This window comes from Ammodytes marinus (assembly GCF_949987685.1).
Source record: "Ammodytes marinus genome assembly, chromosome: 5".
In the NCBI taxonomy this organism is placed as follows: Eukaryota; Metazoa; Chordata; class Actinopteri; order Uranoscopiformes; family Ammodytidae; genus Ammodytes; species Ammodytes marinus.
Window position 1 is genome coordinate 11466179 of NC_137234.1, and position 24915 is coordinate 11491093.

At 39.4% G+C, this 24915-nt stretch overlaps 1 protein-coding gene across 2 annotated transcripts; it reads left to right on the top strand.

Moving 5' to 3' along the window:
- Positions 1-202: 202 nt before the first annotated feature.
- Positions 203-24810, top strand: tasor2 (transcription activation suppressor family member 2). Of its 2 annotated transcripts, none has more exons than XM_080027473.1 (22): positions 203-621; positions 935-1083; positions 1343-1438; positions 1524-1596; positions 3357-3448; positions 3559-3696; positions 5029-5162; positions 5266-5282; positions 6729-6828; positions 6929-7023; positions 7156-7262; positions 7610-7682; positions 7781-7843; positions 7994-10171; positions 10987-11737; positions 11930-12401; positions 13328-16831; positions 20118-20240; positions 20324-20477; positions 21053-21158; positions 23698-23879; positions 24160-24810. In XM_080027473.1, exons 1-22 carry the CDS (start codon positions 501-503, stop codon positions 24255-24257), a joined length of 8826 nt encoding a protein of 2941 aa, XP_079883599.1. In that variant the 5' UTR covers positions 203-500; the 3' UTR covers positions 24258-24810. The 2 variants fall into 2 exon arrangements, with proteins under 2 accessions (XP_079883599.1, XP_079883600.1); XM_080027474.1 differs by having other exon boundaries at positions 11422-11737.
- The last annotated feature ends 105 nt before the right edge of the window (positions 24811-24915 follow it).

A 24915-nucleotide genomic window follows, 5' to 3' on the forward strand; every position in this document is an offset into this window, starting at 1 on the left:
TTCTGGGACATTTTGGGAGATTAGCGGTCAACAATTTATTTTTATTTTTGGCTATAAGTCCTTCGCCTGAAAAGTTAGAGGAAATAGTCCTACACACACACACACACACACACACACACACACCGCAAGTGAACCGCAGGCGCAGACAAGCCTCAGCAGAGCTTCACCCTCTCCAACGCCACAGTTTAGTGTAGACTTTCAAGATGGATGCTTTCGCCTCGATAGGTTTCTGTTTCTTTTTCGTCAGAGGACTATACAAGAGGACGGGTCCTGTGCTGAGGCAACAAATAGTATTAACAGTTTAACGGACTCATTATACGAAAAAACGCGAAAAGAAGTGGATTTATTTCAATGTTTTTTTCTCTCTCTGCGCGTTTGGACCTTTGGACTGTCGGTTATTTTTGAACTTCCTGGTTGTCGCCTGAATATGTCTTTTGAAACTGCGACGAAAGCTCAAGTTACTTTAAAAGGCTCGTTGGATACAGGCTACATGGGATTTTATGACTCAGATGTCATGCTTAAAACCAGAGACTACAGTTTTCAACGGAGAGCAAAAGGAGAGCGACAGATTTCATAAGTGCACAGCTATGGAAATTCGGAATGGTGGTGCTTCGAGCAAAGGTGACGAACTTTTGTCCACGGTCCTCCTCCCTCGTGTAACTTTCACTTTTAGGAAATATGTAGGCTTATTGGATATCTTCCCCCTTCCACGCTTGAGCCTGTTTGACAGATATAGACCTGCCGTTTTTACATGGTTAGACGTTAAAGGAATGCGTGAATGTGGTGTCGTCTCCGAAAGTACAAACAGTCTCAGTCTTGTGCAATAACTCGGAAGGACTTTCCTAACAGGGAGAGAAAGAAATGCATTCTCCTTTTAATGTTCTTATGTCGCTTGCATGTCGTTCTCATGTTTGTCATTTTTGTCCACTTTTAGGTGTTTTAGAGCCTGTGTCAGAGACCTCTGACGTCTTTAAAAACAACATTTTGGCTCCACTGAAAAGTGCGTACTTGTATGATGAGTCAAAGCTATCCTTCAGATACAAATCGGCTGTCTTGATTAAGAATCCGGAATTGGAAGAAAAGGTTGGTCCACAAATCTTCTTCCTGTATGTCCCACAATTGACATGTCATTAAACATTAGATCAGTTGACGTTCAATCAATGGCTGCACAGGGTTTTCTGCTCGTCTATAAATATTGTATTTATAACTTTTTAAATCTTTAGCAGTGACTAGCCTACTCTGGGACTTCATTTGTAGGCCTACATTGTGTATTTTAAAATGAAAATTACATTTGGGATCTCTCAAACTTGCTTTTTCTTATCCATCTTTATTTTTGTATCAGTACAATGCTTTCCGGACAAAGAGAAGGGAAGCAGGATATTCAGAGGAGGATCTCAAGGAGTCCTTTGGGTTTCTGCTGTTTGAAGATGTCAACAAGGTTAAGACTTGAAAAACTTGCACACTTATCCAATACTTGTTCCAACATATCTACCAATTGTGCTGATATTTATATTTGTTTAAAGGCTAATACACTTGGAGAAACTGGTGTACAAACTGGAAACAGCACTTGCACAACCCTGGGAGATTCCTCTAAAGGTAAAATATGATTATTTATACCCCCCCTCCGCTCCTTAAGATCACAGTGACATTTTAGTTTGTGTAGCTCTGCCATGACAAATAAAGAGGTCATATTTCCAAAGAGGAAAAACCCATGTAAAGATTTGTACACAACTATTGATCTTACATTTAACTAGTTACAACATGCAAGTATTACGCCTTAAGGATTTTATCCCATGTTGTTACTTTAATTACCTTATTGGCCGTATCCAGGGCATTGTCCATGCACGTGCAGCCTGTACTGAAACTATGTAGTGCAGATCAAGCTAAGGAAAAGTCCATGTTGAGTGTCTGGTGCTCCCCTGCCTTTGAAAGTGAAAGCAAGTTGATTGCATGAATGTATACAAATGGAAAGTGGAAGAATTTCTGTTGTGAAACAGAAACTGTATTTTGAAGCACAACAGTTCCCAGTGCAGTATGTTGACGGCAGAAAGGCAATCGTTTCAGAATGTATTTCCTGTTTCACTTAACATTGAAAACGCATCTAATTTTTCTGCAAATTTTTTCCCTTCAATTTCTCTTCTTTAAAACTTCAAGTTTGAAATGTGCCTCTCAAAATTTTTTATCTAATATCCGTCTACCCACTCTTAGCTGTGTGATAAGTTATCAGACATAAACATTGGTCAAAGTCCTTTCTGTAGATCTGTTTTTCTGTTACGGTAGTATGAAACCTAACTGCAGTGCCTCTATTCTTTGTCACATGTAATTAAATGTAGCAATGTTGCACAGAGTTAATCTGTTTTATTTTTTCAGTTCTTGACATCCGTCCCAGTTTGGATCTGTTTTAGGTCATGTAAGAGATGTTGTCAAATATGAAAGATGTGATTAATAAATCTAAACATGAGGACTGCATTTCTCAATGGTTTAAGGAGACATGTGGAAAGGTTGTATTGCTTGTTGTACTGCTGATTGTTTGTGGTAACTTTATTCACCTTGAAAGAACACTGTTGAAGGAACATAAAAGACCAACCAAACCTGCTGAACCTGTTATTGGCTTGCTCTACCTCCTTTGTCAGATTTCCAGCTTGTAGTTTTCCATGAATAGGAGAACTTAGTTGAATGTCTTATATAGGTTTCCTATCTTCCCTCAATCAGAAAATACTCAATGTTGTACATGAAAAGGGTTATAAATGCGGCTTTTACCGAGGGAGCAGCAACACCAAACCCATATCCAGCTGATGTCAATCAATAAAGCAAATGAGAAAAAAAATTTATCTTGCTTAAATAAATAAAGATAAAACTATTAAAAATCCATACAAATATACATTAGAAGTACTGAAAGTAATACGGATATAGCATCTAGTGGACATTAAAGCTACTTTTTGCTGCTGGCAGAACAACATTTTCCATGTGGATCAAAAAAGTGTATTAAAGAGTATTGACAATGAAGCCTTATTTAATTTTGGATATATTCGGATGCCACAAATTGCAATTTAAATCACTTGCAAGTAAGCATAGGGAAATTTTTAGGTAACAAACATGGTGCAATACTGTTTGGTTTCCTTTGAAGCTGCAGTTGGGGAGGTTATTATTTAACAGTATTGTGTCCTTGACGCATTCATTTTTCCAGGGTGTGGCCCTGTTGCTGTAGGTGTGTCAGGTGTCGGCAAAGTCATTTTCAAGATATGAGTTAAACATTGAAATAGTTTATGGTGTCCTCAGATCTTAATCAATAACCCATCCTGAGTCTTTTTTTTTTTAACTCACACATTAATGGAAGGTTTTCTGTGTTCACTTAGGTGTTTATATATCAATGTACTCTGACTGTTTGGATCTAAATCGCTGGTATCATGGTAAATCTGGATACATTGCCATTATCAGGCTGACAAAGGTATTTAAAAAGAATAAGGAAGAATTTTGTCTGTTTGTGGCCATTGTGTTTTCATTCAAAGAATGTTTTATGAATAAACTGTCCTAATTGTCCTCTTTTGTTGCCAACAGGGTAGAGTAAAAAAGGTTGTAGAGAACTACACCCACAATTTCACTGCGCCCACTGTGAAATTTGACTGTCATGTGTCGGAACAGTTGCCTTCAGTATCTGCCAAAACCAGCTCATTTCTGGCCTTTGAAAGAACCCAGGTAAGAAGAAGAATTCAAGTGGTGATGAACATAACAATAAAGTGAAGTTCTTACAACTTTCAAGAACAACAAATGCACCTACCTGACTGCGGCTCGGTGTGGCTCAGATCAAGTCAGATCGGTTAGGCTAGATCTGACTTGCGTTTCTACCACCTTTTTTGTCCAAGTGAGGACTCAAGCAGCAGCATTCTGAATTAGCTGAAGCTGTCTGATTGATTTTTTTAGGAAGTCAGAAGTCAGATTTATTTTGTGTCATATGCACCGTTACAGAACAATGAAATTTGCCTTCCAGTTCACACCTCGCCAAGAAACATATAATGACAGCGACAATAACATGGGTGGACAGGAGAGAGTGTAACTGCAGGGTCGCAGCAGTGCCGCGCCCCTCTTTATCATATAAGGAAAAGGAGAACAACAGGGGCGCCCCGCCCGCAGCATCCGTTCTGCAACTAGGGAGGGAGAGGGGACGGATTCAAGAAGGCTTGATTGGTCAGGGTCATGTGTGCTATGTGTCTACGTGGCCTGTAAAGACACTGTTACTAGTCAAGTCTACTAATGATAAATGCATGGCCAAGTTTTTCTAAATCCTGCTGCGACATCAGCCCATTAATTCTTGATATGTTTTTACGGTGGTAGTAGGCTCACTTACTAATTGATTTAATGTGTTTTTTGAAATTCAAGTCTGAGTCTATGACTACACCAATATTTCTGGCTTGGTGTGTGGTTTCTAACATAACAGATTTAAGCTGTGCGCTGACTTTAATTGTTCATCTTTGTCACCAAAGATAATTAATTCAGTTTTGTTGTTGTTTAATTGAAGAACATTTTGGCACATCCAATCATTGATTTGATCAATGCAATTAATCAGTGCTTGTCGGACTAAAGTCTCCTGGTGATATGGTTATGTAATTTGTGTGTCTTCTGCATAATTTGTTATTATTCATAATCTGTGCTCATGGGAGCATTTAGATGGTAAACAGAAGAGGCCCCAGAATGGAACCTTGGGGAACCCCGCATGCAATATTTGTCCCCTCATGTGTGAAATTGTCTATAGACACATAGTAGCCCCTGTCCTTTTAAGTAAGAATCAAACTAGTTCAGTACAGTGCCAGAAAGTCTCACCCAGTTTGCAAGTCGGTCTCTCCTCTCTTAATTTGGGATGCTACCCAACTTTTGTTCATGGAAACACAAATAAAAGCGTGCTGAGCCGCACCAAACTGAGCTGCACCGCTCGGTGGAAACAAGGGTTAAGTTCCCTGAATGGTCTCATGTGCCACTTGTAGTAATTTTGTGGTGGTGCCATCTAATTGTATTTTTGTTTTGTCCTTGCAGTATTATATGTATGAGCTTCTAGATGATGGAAGCAATGTGACGGTTCAATCTCCAAGCGCTGCCTGTCCTTTCGCCATCGTATCATTTTCATATCTGGATACCAAAGCAACACTCGTAGAACCACCAGAGGAAAGGTACTCAATCGCCACAACAGCACATGCTTTGCTGTTAAGCTTGACAAAAAAACACGTACAAATTAAGAACATTTATTGATTGTTTCCTGGTTTCTCTTTTCAGTGAGGTCAAGAAACAGGGTAAGTAACATGTAATTATGCAAGTTACATTTCTTGTTAACACATATAACTAATCAGCCAATCACATGACAGCAACTCAATGCATTAAGCATGTAAACCTGGACAGGACAACTTGTTGAAGTTAATACCGGGTTTACAGAGAATGGTCTGAAAAAGGAAAAATATCCAGTGAGCAGCAGTTGTGTGGACAAAAAGGCCTTGTTGAGGTCAGAGAAGAATGGGCATACTGGTTCGAGATGATAGAAAGGCAACAGTAACTCAAATAACCACTTGTTACAACCAAGAAATGCAGAATAACATCTCTGAACACACAACATGACCAACTTTGAAGCAGATGGGCTACAGCAGCAGAAGACCCCATCAGGGGCCACTCCTGTCAGCTAAGAGCAGGAAACTGAGGCTACAATTTGCAGAGGCTCACCAAAATTGGGCAATAGAAGATTATAAAAATATTGCCTGGTCTGATGAGTCTCGATTTCAGTTGCAAAGTTCAGATGGTAGGGTCAGAATTTGGCGTAAACAACATGAAAGCATGGATCCATCCTGCCGTGCATCATTAACCTTGCCACGTTCAAAGTCACTTAAACCCCCGTTCTTCCCCATTCTGATGCTCGGTTTGAACTTCAGCGCGTCACGTGTTGCAAATCAGCCCTCAAATTAGCTGCGTTTTCCTCATACATCCTTTCCGTTCTCGTGGCTGTTGTTCACCGCAGTGGCTTGTACTCCGTCTCTACAAACGCTATAAGCTCGCAAAAGCCTTCAGCTCACACCAAAACTTAAAGGAATAATACTTCACCCATATGGAACAGGCGTTCTATCATTATAAAATCGCTATTATAATATAATGAATGAGGTTTTTCTTCCCTCAGTCATTCCTCAGTCTTCCCTTGGCCCAGCTGTCCTGTTTATCCTAACTCTATATTTTAATGTAGGGTTAGAGACCATAAAACAGTCTTTCTGCCTTTTCTCAGGCTAGGATGAACCGATTTCTAAAATATTTGCACATTTATACTACATAGGACCTTAGTTCAATACACCTTCTTATTTCCACTGGTGAAGTTGGTCTTTAATGTAAGCATAAAAACCCTCACCATTTTCGCTATCAGCAGGCTAAACGGGCTAGCAAATTATGTGACGCAATACTGCCTGTTTTCTGTCTCCACTGTTTACAGTTGTTAATAATAGTTAGGAGTGAGTAGTGAAACGCTACTTGTGACTAATACATAAAATACAGTAATCCTGGCAGAAGGTAGTTCAGCACAATACACACTACACACATCTAATTTGGACGACTGTTAAAATATTTCATCAAAAACAAATATACAGCCACAGTAAAAAGAGAAATTAACACCTATATACATTTAAATTAGACTATTTCTCATTAATTTGTAGCCATATACACCCAATTGAATTAATCAAAATTCTATGGGGTTTCCTTTGGTCTAGTTTCTCATTACTGTCCGTGGAGGGGTCTGCTTCAAATAGGCACCCAGCTGTTTCATGTTGAGCTGAGGTCTACATCAGTGGCCTCAATCCCTGCAGAACTGTAAGTTGAACAAAAAATACAAATAAAAGCAGTATTCTAATGACTGACCATTTAGATTATATAACCTTTTTTCTATGCTTTGTCTTATTCTTTCTTTTAGGCCACCGGTGGTGAAAGTTGACCATGCCATTTCCATGTTAGATCTGAGACGTCTGTTGCCAAGAGGTGTCTTTGAAACATTCTTCTCTGGTGAAGGTGCGCCATTAGACAATGTTACAAAAACACTTTTTATTACACAAGGGTTTACATTTACAAGGAATGTTTCATCATAATTCTTGGATTTATTGAACATGTTGATCAATTTGTCTTTTATTTGGTGTCTTTCAGTCTTGCTGGACAGCTTATACTGCAGTCTGTGTGAGTTGTTTTCTTCTGAGGCAGCACAAACCAGCTCCCTCTCTTTACTTCTGTTGGAGATCAAGAAAAAAGATATTGTGAGTTCCTGTTTATTATCGACCTTTTGGAGACTGTAGGGTTTAGTCATTGATTCTATAAAATGTTAAAAAGCCCAAAGTGTATGCTGTGTGGACTTCAGTAATCTAAATCATTCCATTTATAATGATATTAAATGCAGTAAACTAGCAAATGATTGTTTATTTTAAATTAAAGAATAACTTAAACAATGAATTGATTGTTAATTCAATGCTAAATGATCAACTAATGAATTCAGCCCTTGTATGCATCCAAACAGTTGGTCACCATTTTATATGAGCTTGCACTGCATGATATATATTGCTTGTTTCACAAAACTTACCTTACAAACATACACATTTTTTTACAGGCTCTAACAGTTCCTCTGAATGATGGTGGTTTTCTTATCCTGTTGCACTCCTCCCATTTCCTCAAATATGATGGTAAGATATGAAAATGAATATGTGGTCAGTGCTCCATTCTATTTTCCTTAACATGTCAACTACTACATGCCGTTTTTTGTTGTTGTTGTTTTATACAGAAAGTGCAACTGAGGTCCTGCAAGGCATGTTTGTGTTTCCAGACTCACGAGTTATACAGAGAGGTAACAGAGAGATATATTTATTACTTGAATGTAATTACATTTGCCATGCTCAGAGGCATTTCTAGTTAGTTTTTGCTTTTAAAACATTGATTACATGTTCTGACCACAAAAGCAGAGATTAATCAAGTGCTTTTTCTTGATTTATCACAGGCACAAAATTTGGACAGAGAAAGCCTCCCATGTCATCAGAAATTCTGCGGGTCCTACCGGTACTAAGTTATGCAGAGGGTGAAGTTGAGAAAACACCCATTGACCCAAGTGAGGAACTGTGTGAAGTGTTGGCGCAGCAAATGCAGAGTTACGCAGCGCTGATAAATCCTGGGTTGGGACTAAGTCCCTCTAGGGAAGTCAGCATCTTTCCAGATCACTATGATGTGCCGGATGCCCACAAGCACCTCTACTTATCCCCGGACTGGACCACCAGGGGCTGGCAGGGCTTCAAGTCATACTTGAGCAAACCAGTCTCTTATCAACTGCTAGTGTCCAAGGCTTCAGAAATATTGGTGGCTGGACAAGAGGCACGAATGGAAGACCTTGATGATGATGTCTACATCTGTCTGTCATCTCCTGAGGAGGCACCAGCCAATCTTGTTGAAATGGGGTCAGAAGATCAGTTGACAAGAGAGACATTTACAACAAATGTTGTGGACAGTTGTTTAACACATTCAAAAGCACAAGTTGATTTAATAGCTGTGTCTCAAAATGTTGTACTAGATCATTTGCAGGCTGGAGATGCTACCAAAGACACTGAAAAGTCAGACATGAGTATTCTGATCAGAGCTGATGATATGGGGGCAAATAATCTTCAAAGACGCTCTACATCAGATCCTCCTGCAGAGCTGATTGTCAGCTTCACTTCTGCAGAGCGAACTGTCACTAATGAGAGTCTAATTGTTATCAACACTGAGGCAGCAACAAACCATAATGACTTTCAGCTCTCAGACTTTTCAACGACTAAATTATCGACTAGAGTGACTTCTCCAAATGCTGAGACTGTTGAAACCAAAAACGTTTTAGTTGGCGCTGAGGTCCCAAATCTCACAAAAAGGAAACGTAAGAAACAACGCAGGGGATACTACTCGAAACATTGGAAGAAGGTATCTAGAGCTTGCGTTGAGACTCCAAGTTTTCAATCTGTCAAAATACCAGTGGAGGATGACAACTTGGAAAGACGGAAGGAAGCCCAAACCAAAGAATCCTCAGGCCGCCCACAGTTGAGTATTCCTTCAAATATTGATTGGAGGAAAGAACGAAGGCGAAAGCGCATATTTGGAAAACTATCATCAACAAATAAAAAACTGAGGTCTGCTACGGTTCTTCTAGCATTAGCTGAGGAGAGTAAATCAGACAATGGACAGCAGAGTTTGGAAAGCACAATCTTAATGGAACTGGAAACTTGTCCTCAGAGAAAGAAAATGGAGCGCTGGGACTTAAAGCCAGTTATCAGTGAATGTGGGAGAATCTTGGTTCCTCATGGCTCGGTTGATATTGCAGATCAGATTAAATCTTTAAAGGACAAGCTTCCATCTAAAATATATGAACAGTGCCCTGAAAAAACGTTGGTGGATGTTTCCGTGAAAGCTCATGACACAATCGAAATGCAGAAAGAATCTAGCACTGCTTCAGAGACGGCAGAGGCCACAACAACCAAGGATGGAGTAAACAATCTTCAAACCAACCTTGTCAGCCACTTTAATCATGATCCCAGCATTTTGAGACAGTTAGGGGATGGCAATGGTTCATTGTCTCTGAATCAAGAGAAGAGGGAGCATTCTGCAACGAATGATGGCACTGGCACTCCTCCATCTGAAGCAGTTCAAGAAAAAACGCATGATACCCCCACCCCAGGAAAGTGTGCAACCAAGGGTGAACTTCTCCTGATGAAACTAAAATCAGTTCTTCTAAGGGGGAAGAGAAAAGCAGGTCTACTTTTATCAGAGGGAATGACTGCAGATACTGACCAAAACACTGAGCCTCGTCTCAAGTTGAGCAAAGTTGACTCAGACATTGGGATGCTTAAGGGTGATGTTGCAGTTACCAATTTCCAGGATGACCAGGGTGTCATGGAAGTTTCAAAGGTGCTGTCAGTTGACCCTGTCTTTGCATATGCCCTAGGCCTGACCCCAAAAGAGACACCAGATAAGAGACAGAAAACTGAGGGTCAGGATACTCGTCAAAGGAAAGACTCATCAGAGACACAAGAACAAACCAGTTTTGGAAAACAATCTCAAATCATACAAAAGCCTCCTTCAATTTTTCTTAGAAGTGGTCGAATAAAAACACTGAAAAAGCATCAAGCCATCTCTGAAGAATATGTAAAACAAAAATGTAAGTCATATTTCAAAATTCTGAGATTTCAAAAAAGTTGTTTGGCTGTAATGTGTAAATTTTCTTAAGCATGATATGGAAATTGACTGACTCCTTTCTTTATCTTCTGCAACTTTGCTTTGCTAATTAATTCTGGTTCTTAGCTTGCTTTCTCTTTTCCTTCTGCTTAATTTTTGCCAATCGTATGAATCTGCATCCAATCATGGCTTTATTAGCTTAAAGGTGAAGTGAGCGAAACGGTTCTTTTAGCTAACTTCCTGTCAGTGACTGCAGTTAGCAGTCCCCTCACTCGTCCCTAAGTCACCACATTAATGCACTGCGGTCTTCAAGCAGCAAGTCATCTAGTATGATCGCAGATCCGTAAGTGCAATAAAACATGATTAAAAACCATCAAAACAGACATTGAGAAGGATTTTTACCTGCTCCGCCATTGTAGGCATATAAACATTCACCCTTCTGTCGCTCTCTGCGCTTGCACGGGCAGAGAGACGTGCCTGTTTGTAGCGTTCTCTCTTCTGATTGGATATCAGGTTGTGGGATACAAGAAAAGTGTATCTGCCGATTACATGCAGAAACGCGCACACTATAAAAGTGATCACTATGAATATAGAGCGATTTAACACTCATATTAACATAAATATATCGCTCACTTCACCTTTTAATAAACCAATCCCATGGTTTCAGACAATGGCATGGTTAACATTTTGGTGATAAGTTCCTAATAGTAATGCGTTAGTATATTTCAAATGCTTTCAATATGCTACTTTTTATTTTCATGCAGTTTCTGTTTTTCCCCCTCCGTTTTTTCTTCACAGGGTGGTTGCATTTTCAAACCCCAGCCTGTTTGGCAAGTGAAAAACTCGAATTCAAAGAGTACACTAGAAATGATTCTGTAAGGAAGAAGGTTAAGGGAAAAATTAACAGTTCTAGCTCATCTGCAGATGCTTTGAACTTACTGGCTGACTTGGCACTCAATACCAGTAATGAAAAGATTCCACAACAACCAGACCCAGCACTTGAGAGAGAACCTGAGACAAGCTGGAAGAAATGTGACCTTGTAAAAGAAGTTAGCAGTGCTGAACAAGAGTCAGTTCTCCATGCTCTGCTTAGACAACCTGCTGGTAGACCCATTCAGCCTCTCGAGTCTCCTTCACCAAGCCATCTTATGGGAGGCATTGAATTGGTTGGTTTGGTATCTATAGAACATGCTTACTCATTGCCTCCATCTTCCTCATTACTGGGTTTGTCAGGTACACCGTTCCAGGTATCCCCTTTGAGTGGTTCTACAAGGCTGCTAAACCATCACCAGGCAATGTATGGCGATGGAATTAAAACACTACACCCCTCTGTTGGTCAAGAAGAAAGAAGTGAGCATAACCACAGGACTCCAGAATACCACCCAAAAAACATGGTGCACAAAAGAAAGTTCAGGCACTCCCGTACTTTTGTGAGCAAAGATGGATCTATCCAAGTCACAAAGCAATGGAAAGAAAAGTATGACTTCAATCTAGACAGCAAGTTTACAAGTGACTCAAAGGATAGAGCTATCAACCGAGCTTTGCATGGGTATGTAGATTTTTTTAAAGATATATGATCAAATAAAAAATGTATATGTATTTGCAAATCATTTCAGTGCTACATGTTCATGACAAGTTGACAAATGAAGGAAATGTGCTGTAAAATGGAATTTAAATTCAGATTACATTATAATAATTAAATTGGAAGAACTAACTTTTGTACATTTTACGTCTTCAATAGCCCATGGGATTTCTCCATTCACGACACCATTGAAGAGGTGCGGCTCATTGTCCACATGTGGATAGGTCTGTTCTACAGCCGGTCAACACCAAGATTCTTTAATTGTGACTCCAACTTAACACACTTATGTTCAGAAGAGCGTTATTTTTTGGAAATGTCCAGTGGAATGGTATCAGCCCCATCTCAGTCTGATCTGAAAGTCAATTCATTTGCTCCTCCCCTGAGTGTAACGGACATCTCTGACCCTTCACTTTCAAGAGCATTGGACCTTAGCAAAAAAGACAACTCTGTCTTGGACCATGAATCTGTGATTCTTGACTTGTCACTGAAAAGCCCCAATCCAGAGATTGTCACTTCAGATCCACAAGTCATCAAAATAGACACCTCTGTGTTTGGTGAACAGAAGAAAGATTGTGAAACCGTGACAACACTCAAGTCCGCTGTGGAACTACAGGAAACAAGCACATCTCAGGTTTGGTTCTTATGTCTCAAAGTTAAATCAAATACAAACTATTATGCATTTAATGTAGTGCTGTCAGTTAAACGCGTTACTAACGGTGTTAACGCAAACCCATTTTAACGGCGTTAATTTTTTTATCGCAAGATTAACACTCTTTTTTGCCTGGCAAATGTTGTAGTTTTTTCACATGCTGGTAATATTAGAAAAACTACACCACCACAAACTATACATGTAGCTCACAGTTAAGTTACTGTTATTTCAAACCGGACATTTCCTACAGCGTAACTTCAACATTAAAATCATTTAACTGGCAAAATCGGCAAAACGTTTATTTTGAAAGCAGAAATCGGAACCTAGCGTTGCCTAGCTCCGCTGCGCAGCACTTTCGTCATTACTAGCGTCTTCCGTGTGGGACTCTGGGACTAAGCGGTGAAAGAACAGAAAGAAAGCTCGTAATTTGCAAAAGTCCTAAACATTTTTTATTACATTTTTTAAACTATAATCTTTTTACTTTGAAGAAAGAAGGCTAGTGAACATAGAACTACAAGCTTTATTTTTTATATTTTAAATGATTCTTAATGTTTGTTTTAAATTGGGATATAGGCCTACCTGTTTCAAAACTATCGATGTTCTCTTATTTTCCTTTAAAACTAAGCAAGTAGAACCATAATACTAATTGTTTATTATATATCTCATCGCAAATTGCAATATTGGCCACTATAATCGCAATCATACAATTTCTCCAAATCGTGTAGCACTACTGTGTGTACTAATGTTCATGTTCCTCCTATGGAGTGCATATGCTCCTGATGTAATGCATGGTAGCTACAACGGATTTGACTCATTGACGTGGAGCCTGAAGTGGAAAGAAGTCTGTTTTCACTGAATAAAAGAAAGTTTTTATAATATATCCTTATAATGTTTTCTATCTTTTTTAGAGTAACAAAACGAGGGCAAACTCCAAGGAGAATGTCAATGAGGTGAATGATGTCAGAAGCACCAAGGAAGCGAGTGCTTTACCAAAAAATGGCCGACGGAAGCACAGTGATCTACCAACATTTAAAGGCGATATAACATTAATTCCTGAGAAAGCAGAGATGGAAAATGTATTCGTGCTGCCAAATAATAATCAAACCACTTCAGGATTTGGCAACATTTTACATGGATGCAACAATGACAAAATGCATATGAAGCATGGCAGTGAACATCCAGAATACACAGAGATGAGTTTGCTGGAAAAACCTGGAATAGATTCATCCAAATCCATGACAGATGAAGAGGTAGACTTCAACAAAGAAGCAAATGAAGTGGTTCATTCAATCGAGCATGATGAAATTGAATCAATGGAGGGGGAAAACCTGGAAGTTAAAGAGAAACCATGCCGAGAAGGTTTTAAAGGAAATTATCCTCAAAGGATTCAGGATTCAGGCAAGGTTCAAAATGTTAATGAAGATGTGGTTTGTTGTACAACAAATGAACAGAAACTGTTGGAAGAAAATCACTTTGGAAAAGAAGATGTATTTGAAGAGAGAGGCCATTCTGTTTCAGCTGTGGAAGCTGACAGTGATTTGAGTGATCAACCATTAGCAATAATGTGTAATGGCCAAGACTCGGTAAAGAGGAATTCCATCACAGAGGGTGATTGCCAAGTAACATTGAATGAGCGACCACCTCAAGTACACAACAAAGACCATGGCTGTCACGATCTGCAGTTAAGGAAGCTGTCTGCAAGTGGTAGTGTATTGACTGATGATCTTGCCATTTCAGAAGAAACTCATCCTCCATCAGAAATGGAGCCTGTTTACAGTGAACCTGCAGTTGAGGAAATGGCAGGAAACAGTATTTTTTTAGCAGATGAGGCACATCATCAGAAGGCAGCATTACCCATGTCTGATGAGACCACATGTTCATTGGATGAGTTTTGTGCAGATGGGTCTAATCCCCAGATAGATAACAATGTTGACACCGAAAACCAAAACAAATTAATAACAAACGTCAATCTAAGTAGTGATGATAATGAATATCAGGATACCAAATCAGTTGAGGGAGAGCAAAAAGTTGAGAACACAACTAAAAAAGAACCAATTCATGCGTCTCTTTTACCTCAGTGTCAGGTTGGAAAAAAGTGTGAAGATGAAGTGGCTTTGACTAAAGAAAGAGATCTCAAAGGAGACCAAACAAATGAGGGAACAGAAAACATGCAGAGCAGAGTTATAATTCCATTTATTGGAATAGACATCTCGGGAGGTGATACCACACCACCACATGACTTACACTCACAAGATGAGGTTGGAGAAGTTCAAGGCCAGAACGAATTGCCATTTTCCAGTGAAGACGCATACCCTGGAACTGTCCTACCTACAGAGGTATGCTGTAAATCTCAACTTTACAGTAAAAAGACAGAACTGCCTACTGGCAAAATACCCATATCACTTATTGATGTAAGTGAAACCAAGCAGTCAGAGGGATCGGGAAGCGAGTCTGACGGCCGATGCCCTACCCCAACTATGGATGAGAAGCCATATGAGTACTTACCTGGTTCTAGCCCAGGTAGTAGCACTTCTGCCTTAAGTGGTAGTGAAACCTGCAAAAGTATTCACACTCACAAAACATCTGTAGGTGATGAGATGCCTAATGAACAAAACAATTGTCTAGAGTCTACAGTAAACGGTGATCCCAAACCTCATCATGGTCTTCACCCTGATCTTGAACTAAGGACTCTGAGAGTTCTACAAAGTATAGGCAAGTTTTTCTACAAATCAAGCCATATTGGCAAATCCAGCCAGATTGAAACTTTTAATGTGAAACACTCACTTGATCAAACCTCTAATGACAGCGGCAAGTACATGTCCACTTGCTCAACCCCAAGTCACACCTCAGCTGACCTGAAATACCAGAACACAAGCAATACAAAAACAGGACTGGCGTCAGCCTCAACCTCTCAAGAACTGCTCACAGAATCATCGGATCACTTTATCAAATCACCTTTCAAAAGCAAATTAGAGGAAGTACTTGGTGTTAGATTGCAGCTCAACGAAACTGACTCAAAAGTTCATCAACACGATTTGGAAATAACAGATGAATTACAGGAAACATCTGTAGGACAAGATGGTCATTCCCACAAATCTTTCCCTTCCACTGGGGGTTTGCAAGGTAATAAAGCAAACATTAATAAAGATAGACATAAAACATCATCACCAACCAATTTAAATCATGAAGCACGTTCACACAGTCAGCGTCCTGTCATGGCTGTGAAACCATCTAAGAGTGATGAAACTCAAGCAGATTGCATCTCTGAAGACAGACAATTCGAAAACTATCAAATTGTGATTTCAAATGTTCCCCCAATACATACTAAAACCTCCAAAATCCCATATACAAAACCCACTTCCATGCTCAATGAGAAAAAGACAGGAAGTCTCAAGAGAAATTCTGAAATGTTAAAAGATGAGCAAGAGGCCATTGAGATTTCTTCAAAGTACAGTTGGTCATCAAATGACATTTCAAAATTCAAGAGTCCATCATCTCTCCTTGTTCAGTCTTTTGAGTCTGCCACAAGTTCCTCCAAACTTGTTGATGAAAACCAAGGTTGCATGACAAATTGTTTAGTTGTCAAAGATGGGAAAACAACTAAAGATAGTATTGAAATTAATCAGAATGACTGCTCAGATGCATCAACTTCTCATGCGGCTTACAAAGACGAAAGCATAATAGATGAGAGCCTCTTCCTGGGACCTCATAGTTCCCTCACATGTACAGTCTACAACACCAGCCAGAAAGGATCTTGTACTTTTCTGGAGAAGCTTTCTCAGAGGTGCATACAAGATGATCTCACCCGGGCATCAGTGGAACAGGAGTGCCTTATTTTCTCAGAAAACATGAAACGGGTGTTGAAAGGGAGTAAGACTGGATCCATCCATCAACTGGACATACACAACAAATTAAATTTGTCCTGCGCAAGTCCTGTCACTGTTCACTTTTCCAGTCTAGAGGAGCAGGAGGATTCAGTTGATCACTTCGATGCACTTTCACTTGTTGGACAAAAAATCATTGTGGACCTGTCTGATAGGAAAGACCTCGCAGACACAAAGGAGGAACAAAAGAAAATGCATCCTCCAAAATTGTCTCAAGGAACAGGTAACCCACTGGAACATGCTGGAGTTTCTGGTGTGACTGCAGAATGTACCAGGCGGTATGAGGAAACGATGAATGATGTTTGTGCTGTCAAAAAGGTCCCAACTAGACCTAAGCACCTCATAATGGATAGAGGTTACCCAAAGACTGAACCAAGTAACCATTTTGACTTCTGTGATCAAATGAAGAGAGAGATGGATCAGAGTTTTCGCAACAATCTGAACTCAGTTGTTAAGAAATCCTGTAAAACCAAGTACAGATTCTACATATTGGTTACATCCGATGATACCTTCTTTGAGGAAACCAAGGTAAGATGATTTTGCATTAAACTTCCAATGCAGTATTTCTACTTACTATATTAACTATACTGTGTATAGACTTCATTCCTAAGATAATTAAATTAATACACTATCAAAAATGTATTTGACAATGACACTCAACAACTGTAATTTCCCTATAATGACAAGGGGTGCAATCATTGCAATTTTCTTGGCAGATCCCGATTGCCGAAGTGTCTTACCTGCCGATGCCGATTTTTTGCAGATTTAAATTTTTTCCTCGAGATTATGATTCACAGCATTCACAAAAATTCTGGGAACTTTCTTTTTATTGAAATCCAAACTTTAATAATATAAAACAAATTACCATTTTATATTTGTTCAATTTATGCAAAATTTAAATGGTTGTTGTGCATGCTTTGGGAGTATTCCTCCACAGCTTACTCAGAGTTACAGTGATACACTTGTGAAGAAGCTGCTCACTGAGAAGCTGCTCACTGCAAAGCCATTTGGCTGCCTGTAAGGCTAACGTTAGCCCACTAACGTGCTGGCTAACGTTAAGCTGTCCTACACCTTAGCCCAGTGCTTCTCAAATGGTGGGGCGTGCCCCCCTGGGGGGGCTCCGTGCGTTGTCAGGGGGGGGCGCGGGCTGCCTTGATTTCCAACTGACCAAAAAAAAAAAAAATTTAAAGTGCTAGCAAGGGTGATGTGTGCTTGTGTATGGTCATATCCGCGCGAAAGGCCGCGATTTGCAGTAACTAAATGTCCACGTGTCTCTGTAGGCTATTTTAAAATAAATCAAGCAAGTAGACTAATAATAACATTAATGAATTATTGTTTATCACATCACAGAAGGCCTATTGGCCTATGATAAAAAAAATTAAAAAACACCACCTTAACTATGTTTACAGTTTAAAATGTTTTGAATGAAATGCAAACCTCAGTGAATCATTTGCTCTTGTTTCTCTGTCCTGAGATTCACACAGACTGAGTAGTCTTGTTTAAATGTTACAAATTGAGCTAATAAACTGAACTTTGAATTTTTTTGCAGCTAATTTTTGTTATCTAATTTGATAATAAGGTGATTGTATGCAGAATGCTCGTGCCAGAAACTCATACAGTGGTTTTGTACAGATAAATAAATAAATATTAGCTAAAAAAAATTCTGTCCCCTAGGGGGGGCATGACAGAAAATAATTGAGAACCACTGCCTTAGCCTATTGTACCAGCGATCAGACAAACCTTATTTGGGGAAAAGTGTACTATGACTTCAGTTTGCAGGCGAGATTACCAATTTAGATGGTAGAGTGGTTCTTAGTGAACAAAAAAAATAATTTTGCTACCTCAGTGACACATTTGATGGCTCTTTAACTGCTGGCCTTTTTCATAAGCACTGCATAAGGACTGGGCTGCAGACCCACCACATCCTACCTTGATGGACGTGTCACTCGTCACCCATTGCTGTGGAATTGATCCACCTGCTCTACATTGCCCTCTTCCATTCCTTAGCCTCCTCAGGACAATGAGTTCTTAGATGTGACTTGTTTGGAGGTTCAAGATTAGCACCATGTCTGGCCTTCACGGTTGTTTTCGCCATGTTTTCTGAGAAAATAAGTTATTTCCAAAGTCAACGTTTAGTTTCCTCTCTTGCTTGATTGTGAATAGGCCAGTAGAGTTGGTCCTGACACCTGTATTTGGCTGCTCCCTATCTAAGAATACAATGATGCGTTTGCTGTGGCTGATCCCATTGTAGTTGGTGTCTGCTAAGGCCTTCATGACTTGATCATGGCGCTAGCGGTAGTGCATTTTGCTCAGGGCTTTAAGAACAGCTGAGGATATGCTCTCTACTATGCCTCTCTTCGGGCACAGTGGCCTAGCTGGTGACACCTGGATGGGCTTAGTAGAACATTGTATACAGCCTAGATCAAGAATTTGAGTCAATGGGCTTCCTACACGTCAACAGATCTGACCTTATGCCAGCCAAGGATAGTTTTTGGGCACAGAACTCATGATGTTGGCCCGATGTCCCGTAAATCACCAAAGAAAAGTAACGGCGGCTCTTAATCTAGCTGGTTATAAGGTCCGCTGCTCAATCCAAACCCCCACGCTTCATTTTCCAGAGATTATGAGGGTATTTCTGCCCCGGGGGAAGTTGTACAATGAAGTGGCTATGCTAAGCTAATAGGCTGCGTATCCTCAGCGTATCTCCACACTTTATTTCTGTCTACAGTTACATGACTTCTCACACCCTCTGTGTGTGTGTGTGTGTGTGTGTGTGTGTGTGTGTGTGTGTGTGTGTGTGTGTGTGTGTGTGTGTGTGTGTGTGTGTGTGTGTGTGTGTGTGTGTGTGTGTGTGTGTGTGTGTGTGTGTGTGTGTGTGGGGGAGAGCGGCGCTGCCCTGACAGTCAGACACACACAGGTTGGCTGTGAGCGAATTGTTTCCGAGTTTGAGGGGGAGCTCAATACGGGAAAGCCAGGAAGAGGGAGAGTTCCGTTGGTAGCCGACATACACGCTGATATACGCTGGCGAAACAAGTCAATCCAGACTACTGTGGAGTGACTGCTTGCGTCTAAGCAGGAGTGATTCCTGAGTGCTGTGTGACACTGGCCAATTCCTTCTTAAGCCAAGTTCACGATACAAGATTTTACCCCCTCGCCGACAGGTTTATGTCATCAACGACAAAGGCCCCAGATCATAGAGAAATTGGTGCACGCTCCTATGAGTTTTGATCGATATGTGTGAACTGTTCAAAGACTTGTCTAGGATGCGTCATGTTGAAAGATATTGTAATGGTTAAAGGGCTGTAACTTAAGCCATATTTAGTTTAAAGTATCTCTTAAACAATCTTGAGTATGTACTGTAGATTAATGGCAGGAGATGGTGGAGAGATTATCATTCCCATTAGGATTAATTTTTTGACACCTTGAAATCTTCTGTTTTTAATGCTTTAAATGCACACTGATCACAACCTATGTTTATCATCATGGAACTACAAAATATTTTGCAGCTCCTTTTAAAGCCTATTGTGGTGAATGTTGCATAACAAAAATACTTGTTGGGTATGTTATCATGAAAATATATATTGAGAGTTTTTAAAGGAGACACTATCTCATCTTATATTAACCCAAGATGTATTTCCAAATATTCCATACATTAGCTTACAAGTTAATGTCAATTGTCTGTTGAAATGTAATGTATCTTTACATTTATGTAATGTTATTACTTTTCTTTTGGTTTTGTTTGATATTCATTAAGGTAAGAGGTCACTGTCACAGACTTCTCAAATTCTGGTATTTTCTCTTTGATTTTAAAAAGGCACTGTTGGAGGCAGAGGGTCATACTGCTGTGCAGCCAACCGAGTTCTTCCTTGGTGAGAATAGTGCTCTATCTCTACTCATCATCCTCAGAAATGAAGACATTGCAGAGCATGTTTGTGAGGTTAGTGAACAGCTCATGATAAAGATCATGACAGGGCTTAATAGATAATAATGAATGAATAACTCGGCTCTCTATTATCTCAGGTCCCACATTTGCTCCAGCTGAGGAAGTCTCCAAGTGTGCAGTTTGCTGGGATTGATGAACCAGATGATGTTGTGAATCTCACCCATCAGGAGCTCTTCACGAGGGGTGGATTTATAATGTTCGACAGAGCAGTACTGGAGCCCCTCAGCCTTTGTATGTGCACGTTTAACTGAATACCAGCCTTTTCTTGTTTGAGATATAATGCTGCATTCCAGTTGTACTGGGGAGTCGGAGGTTCTGAGTTTCCAGTCGGAAATTTCAAATGGAACTCCCCCTGAAGTCGGAATTCTTACTAGGAAACTCAGAGAAACCTTGCAACCCCGAGTTCAACATCCAACATGGCTGCCGAGCACATGAACAGCAGTGAAAACTTTGAATATAACATTTTATTCTGTATTATGTGCACATGGCACTGCTCATTTTCTATCTGTAGATCCGTTGCTACAATATTTGTTCCCACATCATAGAACGTTGTTATCAACTGGTATTGCTAACGATGGCTAAGGCTAAGCCAAGGTGATTCCTGAAGGCAAACGCTCTTAAAACGAAAGCTCAAGGCGAATGTACATGCCTTCCTGTAAATGTGTTTTAAATTCCCACTCAAGATGTGACGTCACTCCCAGTTCCAACCTCTGACTATCCATGTAAATGGAACGCAGCATTATAATGTTAGCATCTAATAGTTAATTCCAGTTATACTCATGATATCAACTTTTTTTTATTTTAAGGCAACATGAAAAAGATTTCAGAAATCTTGCAAGAGCTGAGCAGAACTGGGAAGTGGAAATGGATGTTGCACTACAGAGACAGCCGTCAACTGAAAGAAAATGCAAGGTAGGAGTCAACTCACTACAATATGGCTGAATCCGAACGTGCATACTTCAGTGGACTTGCTGACTTTGCGGGCTTGTCCCTGGGAAGTCTGCGAGTCATCAGGGTTGTCCAAAACAACAATTCATATAGTCCACAAGTGGCCTCAAGTAGAATTTGTGCAGACGTTCACTGAGGGTGCAGACTTCGCCGATGTCATTAACTACAATGCATTGCAGAAAGGTCTTGACATTGTGGTAAAAAAATCCCCAAAAATTTAAGTATACTATTTTATAATTTTAAAAGTTCTTTGAAAAATCGAGGTCAGAATATTTATCCAAATATTCATATTAAACGTTGTAGATTTAAAGGCTGTATAGATCTAATCAAAATGCTATTTATTATTTATGCTGCCCAGTGTAATATCAATTTTAGTCCTGTAGCCTATTTGTCATTTGCAGGGACAGACGAGCAGATGCTTGAATTCATTATTTTGCGCAAGGTGTATGATCACCTTTTCACAGTTGTAGGCATGCTTCTGCTGTGGTCTTTATTCAAGTATTGTAATGAGCACTGCTGCGATGATGGATTACATTGTTCGTCTCCACAAAATAACAGAACAAATACAACAAAAAACATGTCTGGGCAAATAAGAGGAGATGATACAAATCAAAAGAGACAAACAAATAAGGTGAGAAAAAACTGTCCCACAAATTATAAAGAATGATGATGATGATGTCATGACTGCAAATATACTTGAACCACCAATAAAGCCTTTCGGTGCAGGTCCAAGCTGTGGAGAGTCCAGCAATGGTTTATGAAACCACCACCGCATTCATTTAAGAAAAGTACCCACTTCATTTTTACACTTCCAACAGGGATCATCGAGACACATTTTTTGAAGTTGAACTGGTATATGTTTGTATTTAATACCTACTGTATACATACACTTGTCGGATGTACATTTGCCCACTGTATCTCTTATTGACAACCATGTTTTGCCATGTATCCTCTTCTGTATTTGCATTTTTCATTTTCATTTCATTTAACTTTTTTTTATCCTCGAGAGACCAATTGAGGGGTGACCCTCATTTACAATGACGTCAAGTTCAAACAAATTCAAAGGAAAAACAACAATACATAAACAATATTCAATGCAAATACATCAAATACACAACAACAGGTGAAGAGAAAAACAATTGAAACATTTACACGGTGGTGAAGAGTGGCAGCAATTAAAATGAAATGGGTGAAAGTACAATATAGCCTAATTAAAACAGTTACAGGTAGAGTTTGGCAGATTTAAGATAGTTTGTTTAAATTGGTTAAAGGATATGAAGGTATTTAGTTTAATTTGTTGCTGTAAGTTGTTCCAGGAGTCAGGGGCACTGAAGCTAAAAGCTGTCTTTCCCAGCTCAGACCGGGCTTGTGGGACATAAAGCATAAGCATGTCAGTGGAGCGGGTCTGATAAAGCCCATCTGAAATTTGCAGCACTTCTGTTAAATAACGAGGAAGCTTCCCGGTCAAGGCTTTGTAAAGAAGAATGTGCCAATGTGCGTCACGTCTCTCTTTAAGGGAGGACCACCCAACCTTTTCATATAAAAGACAATGGTGTGTGTCATAAGTATCTCCTGTGATGAACCTTAAAGCAGAGTGAAAACAGTGTCCAGGAGTTTAAGACATGAATGTGATGCATGCCGGTAAACCACATCACCGTAATCAAGGACAGACATGAAAACTGCCTCAATAATCCTTTTCCTACTAAATAAAGGGAAGGTGGTTTTGTTCCTATAAAAATAGCCAATTTTTTGTCGTAGTCGACAAACAATATTTTTTTATATGAAAATTAAAAGTGAGTTTATCATCTAACCAGATGCCGAGATATTTGTACTCTGTGACTCTTCCGATTAAAAATCCATTCTTTGTAAAAATATTAAAATCATTCAAATTTGTAGTTATTGCTCTGGAGAAACGCATATATTTGGTTTTGTCTGTATTTAGAACCAGCCTGAGGTCCACTAGACAGTCCTGCAGAGTGTTAAAAGAGCTTTGTAGGTTCTGAATAGATTGGTGCACCGAATCGGAAATGCAATACAGTACTGTGTCATCAGCGTATAGATGGGCGTGACAGTTTTTTTTTTAGCAATGAAACAATGTTATTTATATAAATTGTGAAAAGAACTGGACCTAAAATTGAGCCCTGTGGGACACCATTTGTAACAGTTAAGAATTCAGATTGGTATCTTCCCAGTTTAACTGACTGCTGTCTATCGGAAAGATAATCCCTAAACCAGCTACATGCAGAATGATCAAAGCCAATGTCATGCAGCCTCTATAAAAGCAAATGGTGGTCAACAGTATCAAAGGCCTTTGAAAGATCAATAAAAAGTGCTGCACAGTGCTTTTTCTTGTCTAATGCTCTAACAATGTTGTTTACAACCAAAGTCACAGCAGAGACTGTACTGTGGCCTGCCCTAAAACCAGATTGGTACGGGCTCAAAATGGAAGCACTTGATATTTTTTTAACATTGGCATAATTTTATATTTGCTCCTCCCATCCAGGCGGAGTGCAGAGGCAAAAGAGAAGAAGCACTTCCTACAATGGTGCCAAGAAACTGGAAAATTGGAAGTCTTACCTTACCATGAGTGTGATCTTGTGTCAAAAGATCAGCCTGACTATCTCACCTGTTTGGTCCGTTTGCAGGTCCAGAATATATCTGCACGTTACCCTGTTTTTGTAACTGGTGAGAGACCTCTGCACAAATACATTCAGTTAGTCAAATAACATTAACATTTCCCTTTTGAAGATGTAAATTATGAGATTGTATCAACATATTTAATGTTTAATTAGGGTGATTGATATCAATGCTTAATTCCTCAAATCCAGACCTTTTAATTGGACCAAAAAAACAGCCAAAACTCACAGAAAATTGGTTGTTATTTTACTGTGTGTAGGGTAACCTGTAGTGGTTTAAAGGTAATGTACAGTGCAAAAGGAATGACATGTTTCCCTTGTTCCTACAGATACAACATCAGACAGTGCATTTGAAAGTAATGGAATTTTTACTATGGATTTCGACTCATTCCTGACGTGTTCTTCAAGCACAACCTTTACAGTCTGACCTGGAAAAAGTCAGATGGACAAACTGAAGTTGTGCTAATTCAAGCGCAAAACAATAAACCAGTTATTTAACAGTTGTAGTGATTTCAAACGTACTACATTTATTATTGTTATCCGGGAAACCGGTAAATTGGTTCAGCGATCTTCAATCCTGTAAAAAATATTGATGTATGGTTTGACATGTTTTTTGTTAACTAAATTATCATTCAGTTGGATTAAGTCCTGTATATACTGTATATATTTTGTATTTTATTTTTTTATCGTAATATAATCTTGGTAAAGTGATTTTTACATACCGACTTTATACAATCAAGAAAGATAATTACTTTTGTGTGGTCAAAAGTCAGTTTGCAAAGTTATTTTAGGCACAAGTGTCTTTGACAAAGCCTTGTAACAAAGTGTCAAGTTCAAGTAAGTTATTGCTGACAGTGTTTCTTGTTAATATTAAGGGCTATATATGTTTTAGTACCATGACAATGACTGTGCAGAAACTGAGAATAAAGTGTATTTTTTGGTTTTTGCATTAAAAATGGGTTGAAGAATCTGCACTTTGATCCTGACCTCTCACACTAATTGTGTTCCCACTCATGGACCATCCTTTCACTAATAAAACCCACAACATTGTTTACAAGTGAAGGGCCCCATCTTGCTGTAAAATG

What these genes read in the sequence shown, in the direction of transcription:
- tasor2 (XM_080027473.1), top strand. Translation starts at nt 501, where the DNA reads ATGACTCAGATGTCATGCTTAAAACCAGAGACTACAGTTTTCAACGGA. An exon ending in AGAATATGTAAAACAAAAAT is followed by an intron (nt 10,172 to 10,986) that starts GTAAGTCATATT and finishes TTTTCTTCACAG; the next exon opens with GGTGGTTGCATTTTCAAACC. An exon ending in ACTGGAGCCCCTCAGCCTTT is followed by an intron (nt 20,478 to 21,052) that starts GTATGTGCACGT and finishes TTTTATTTTAAG; the next exon opens with GCAACATGAAAAAGATTTCA.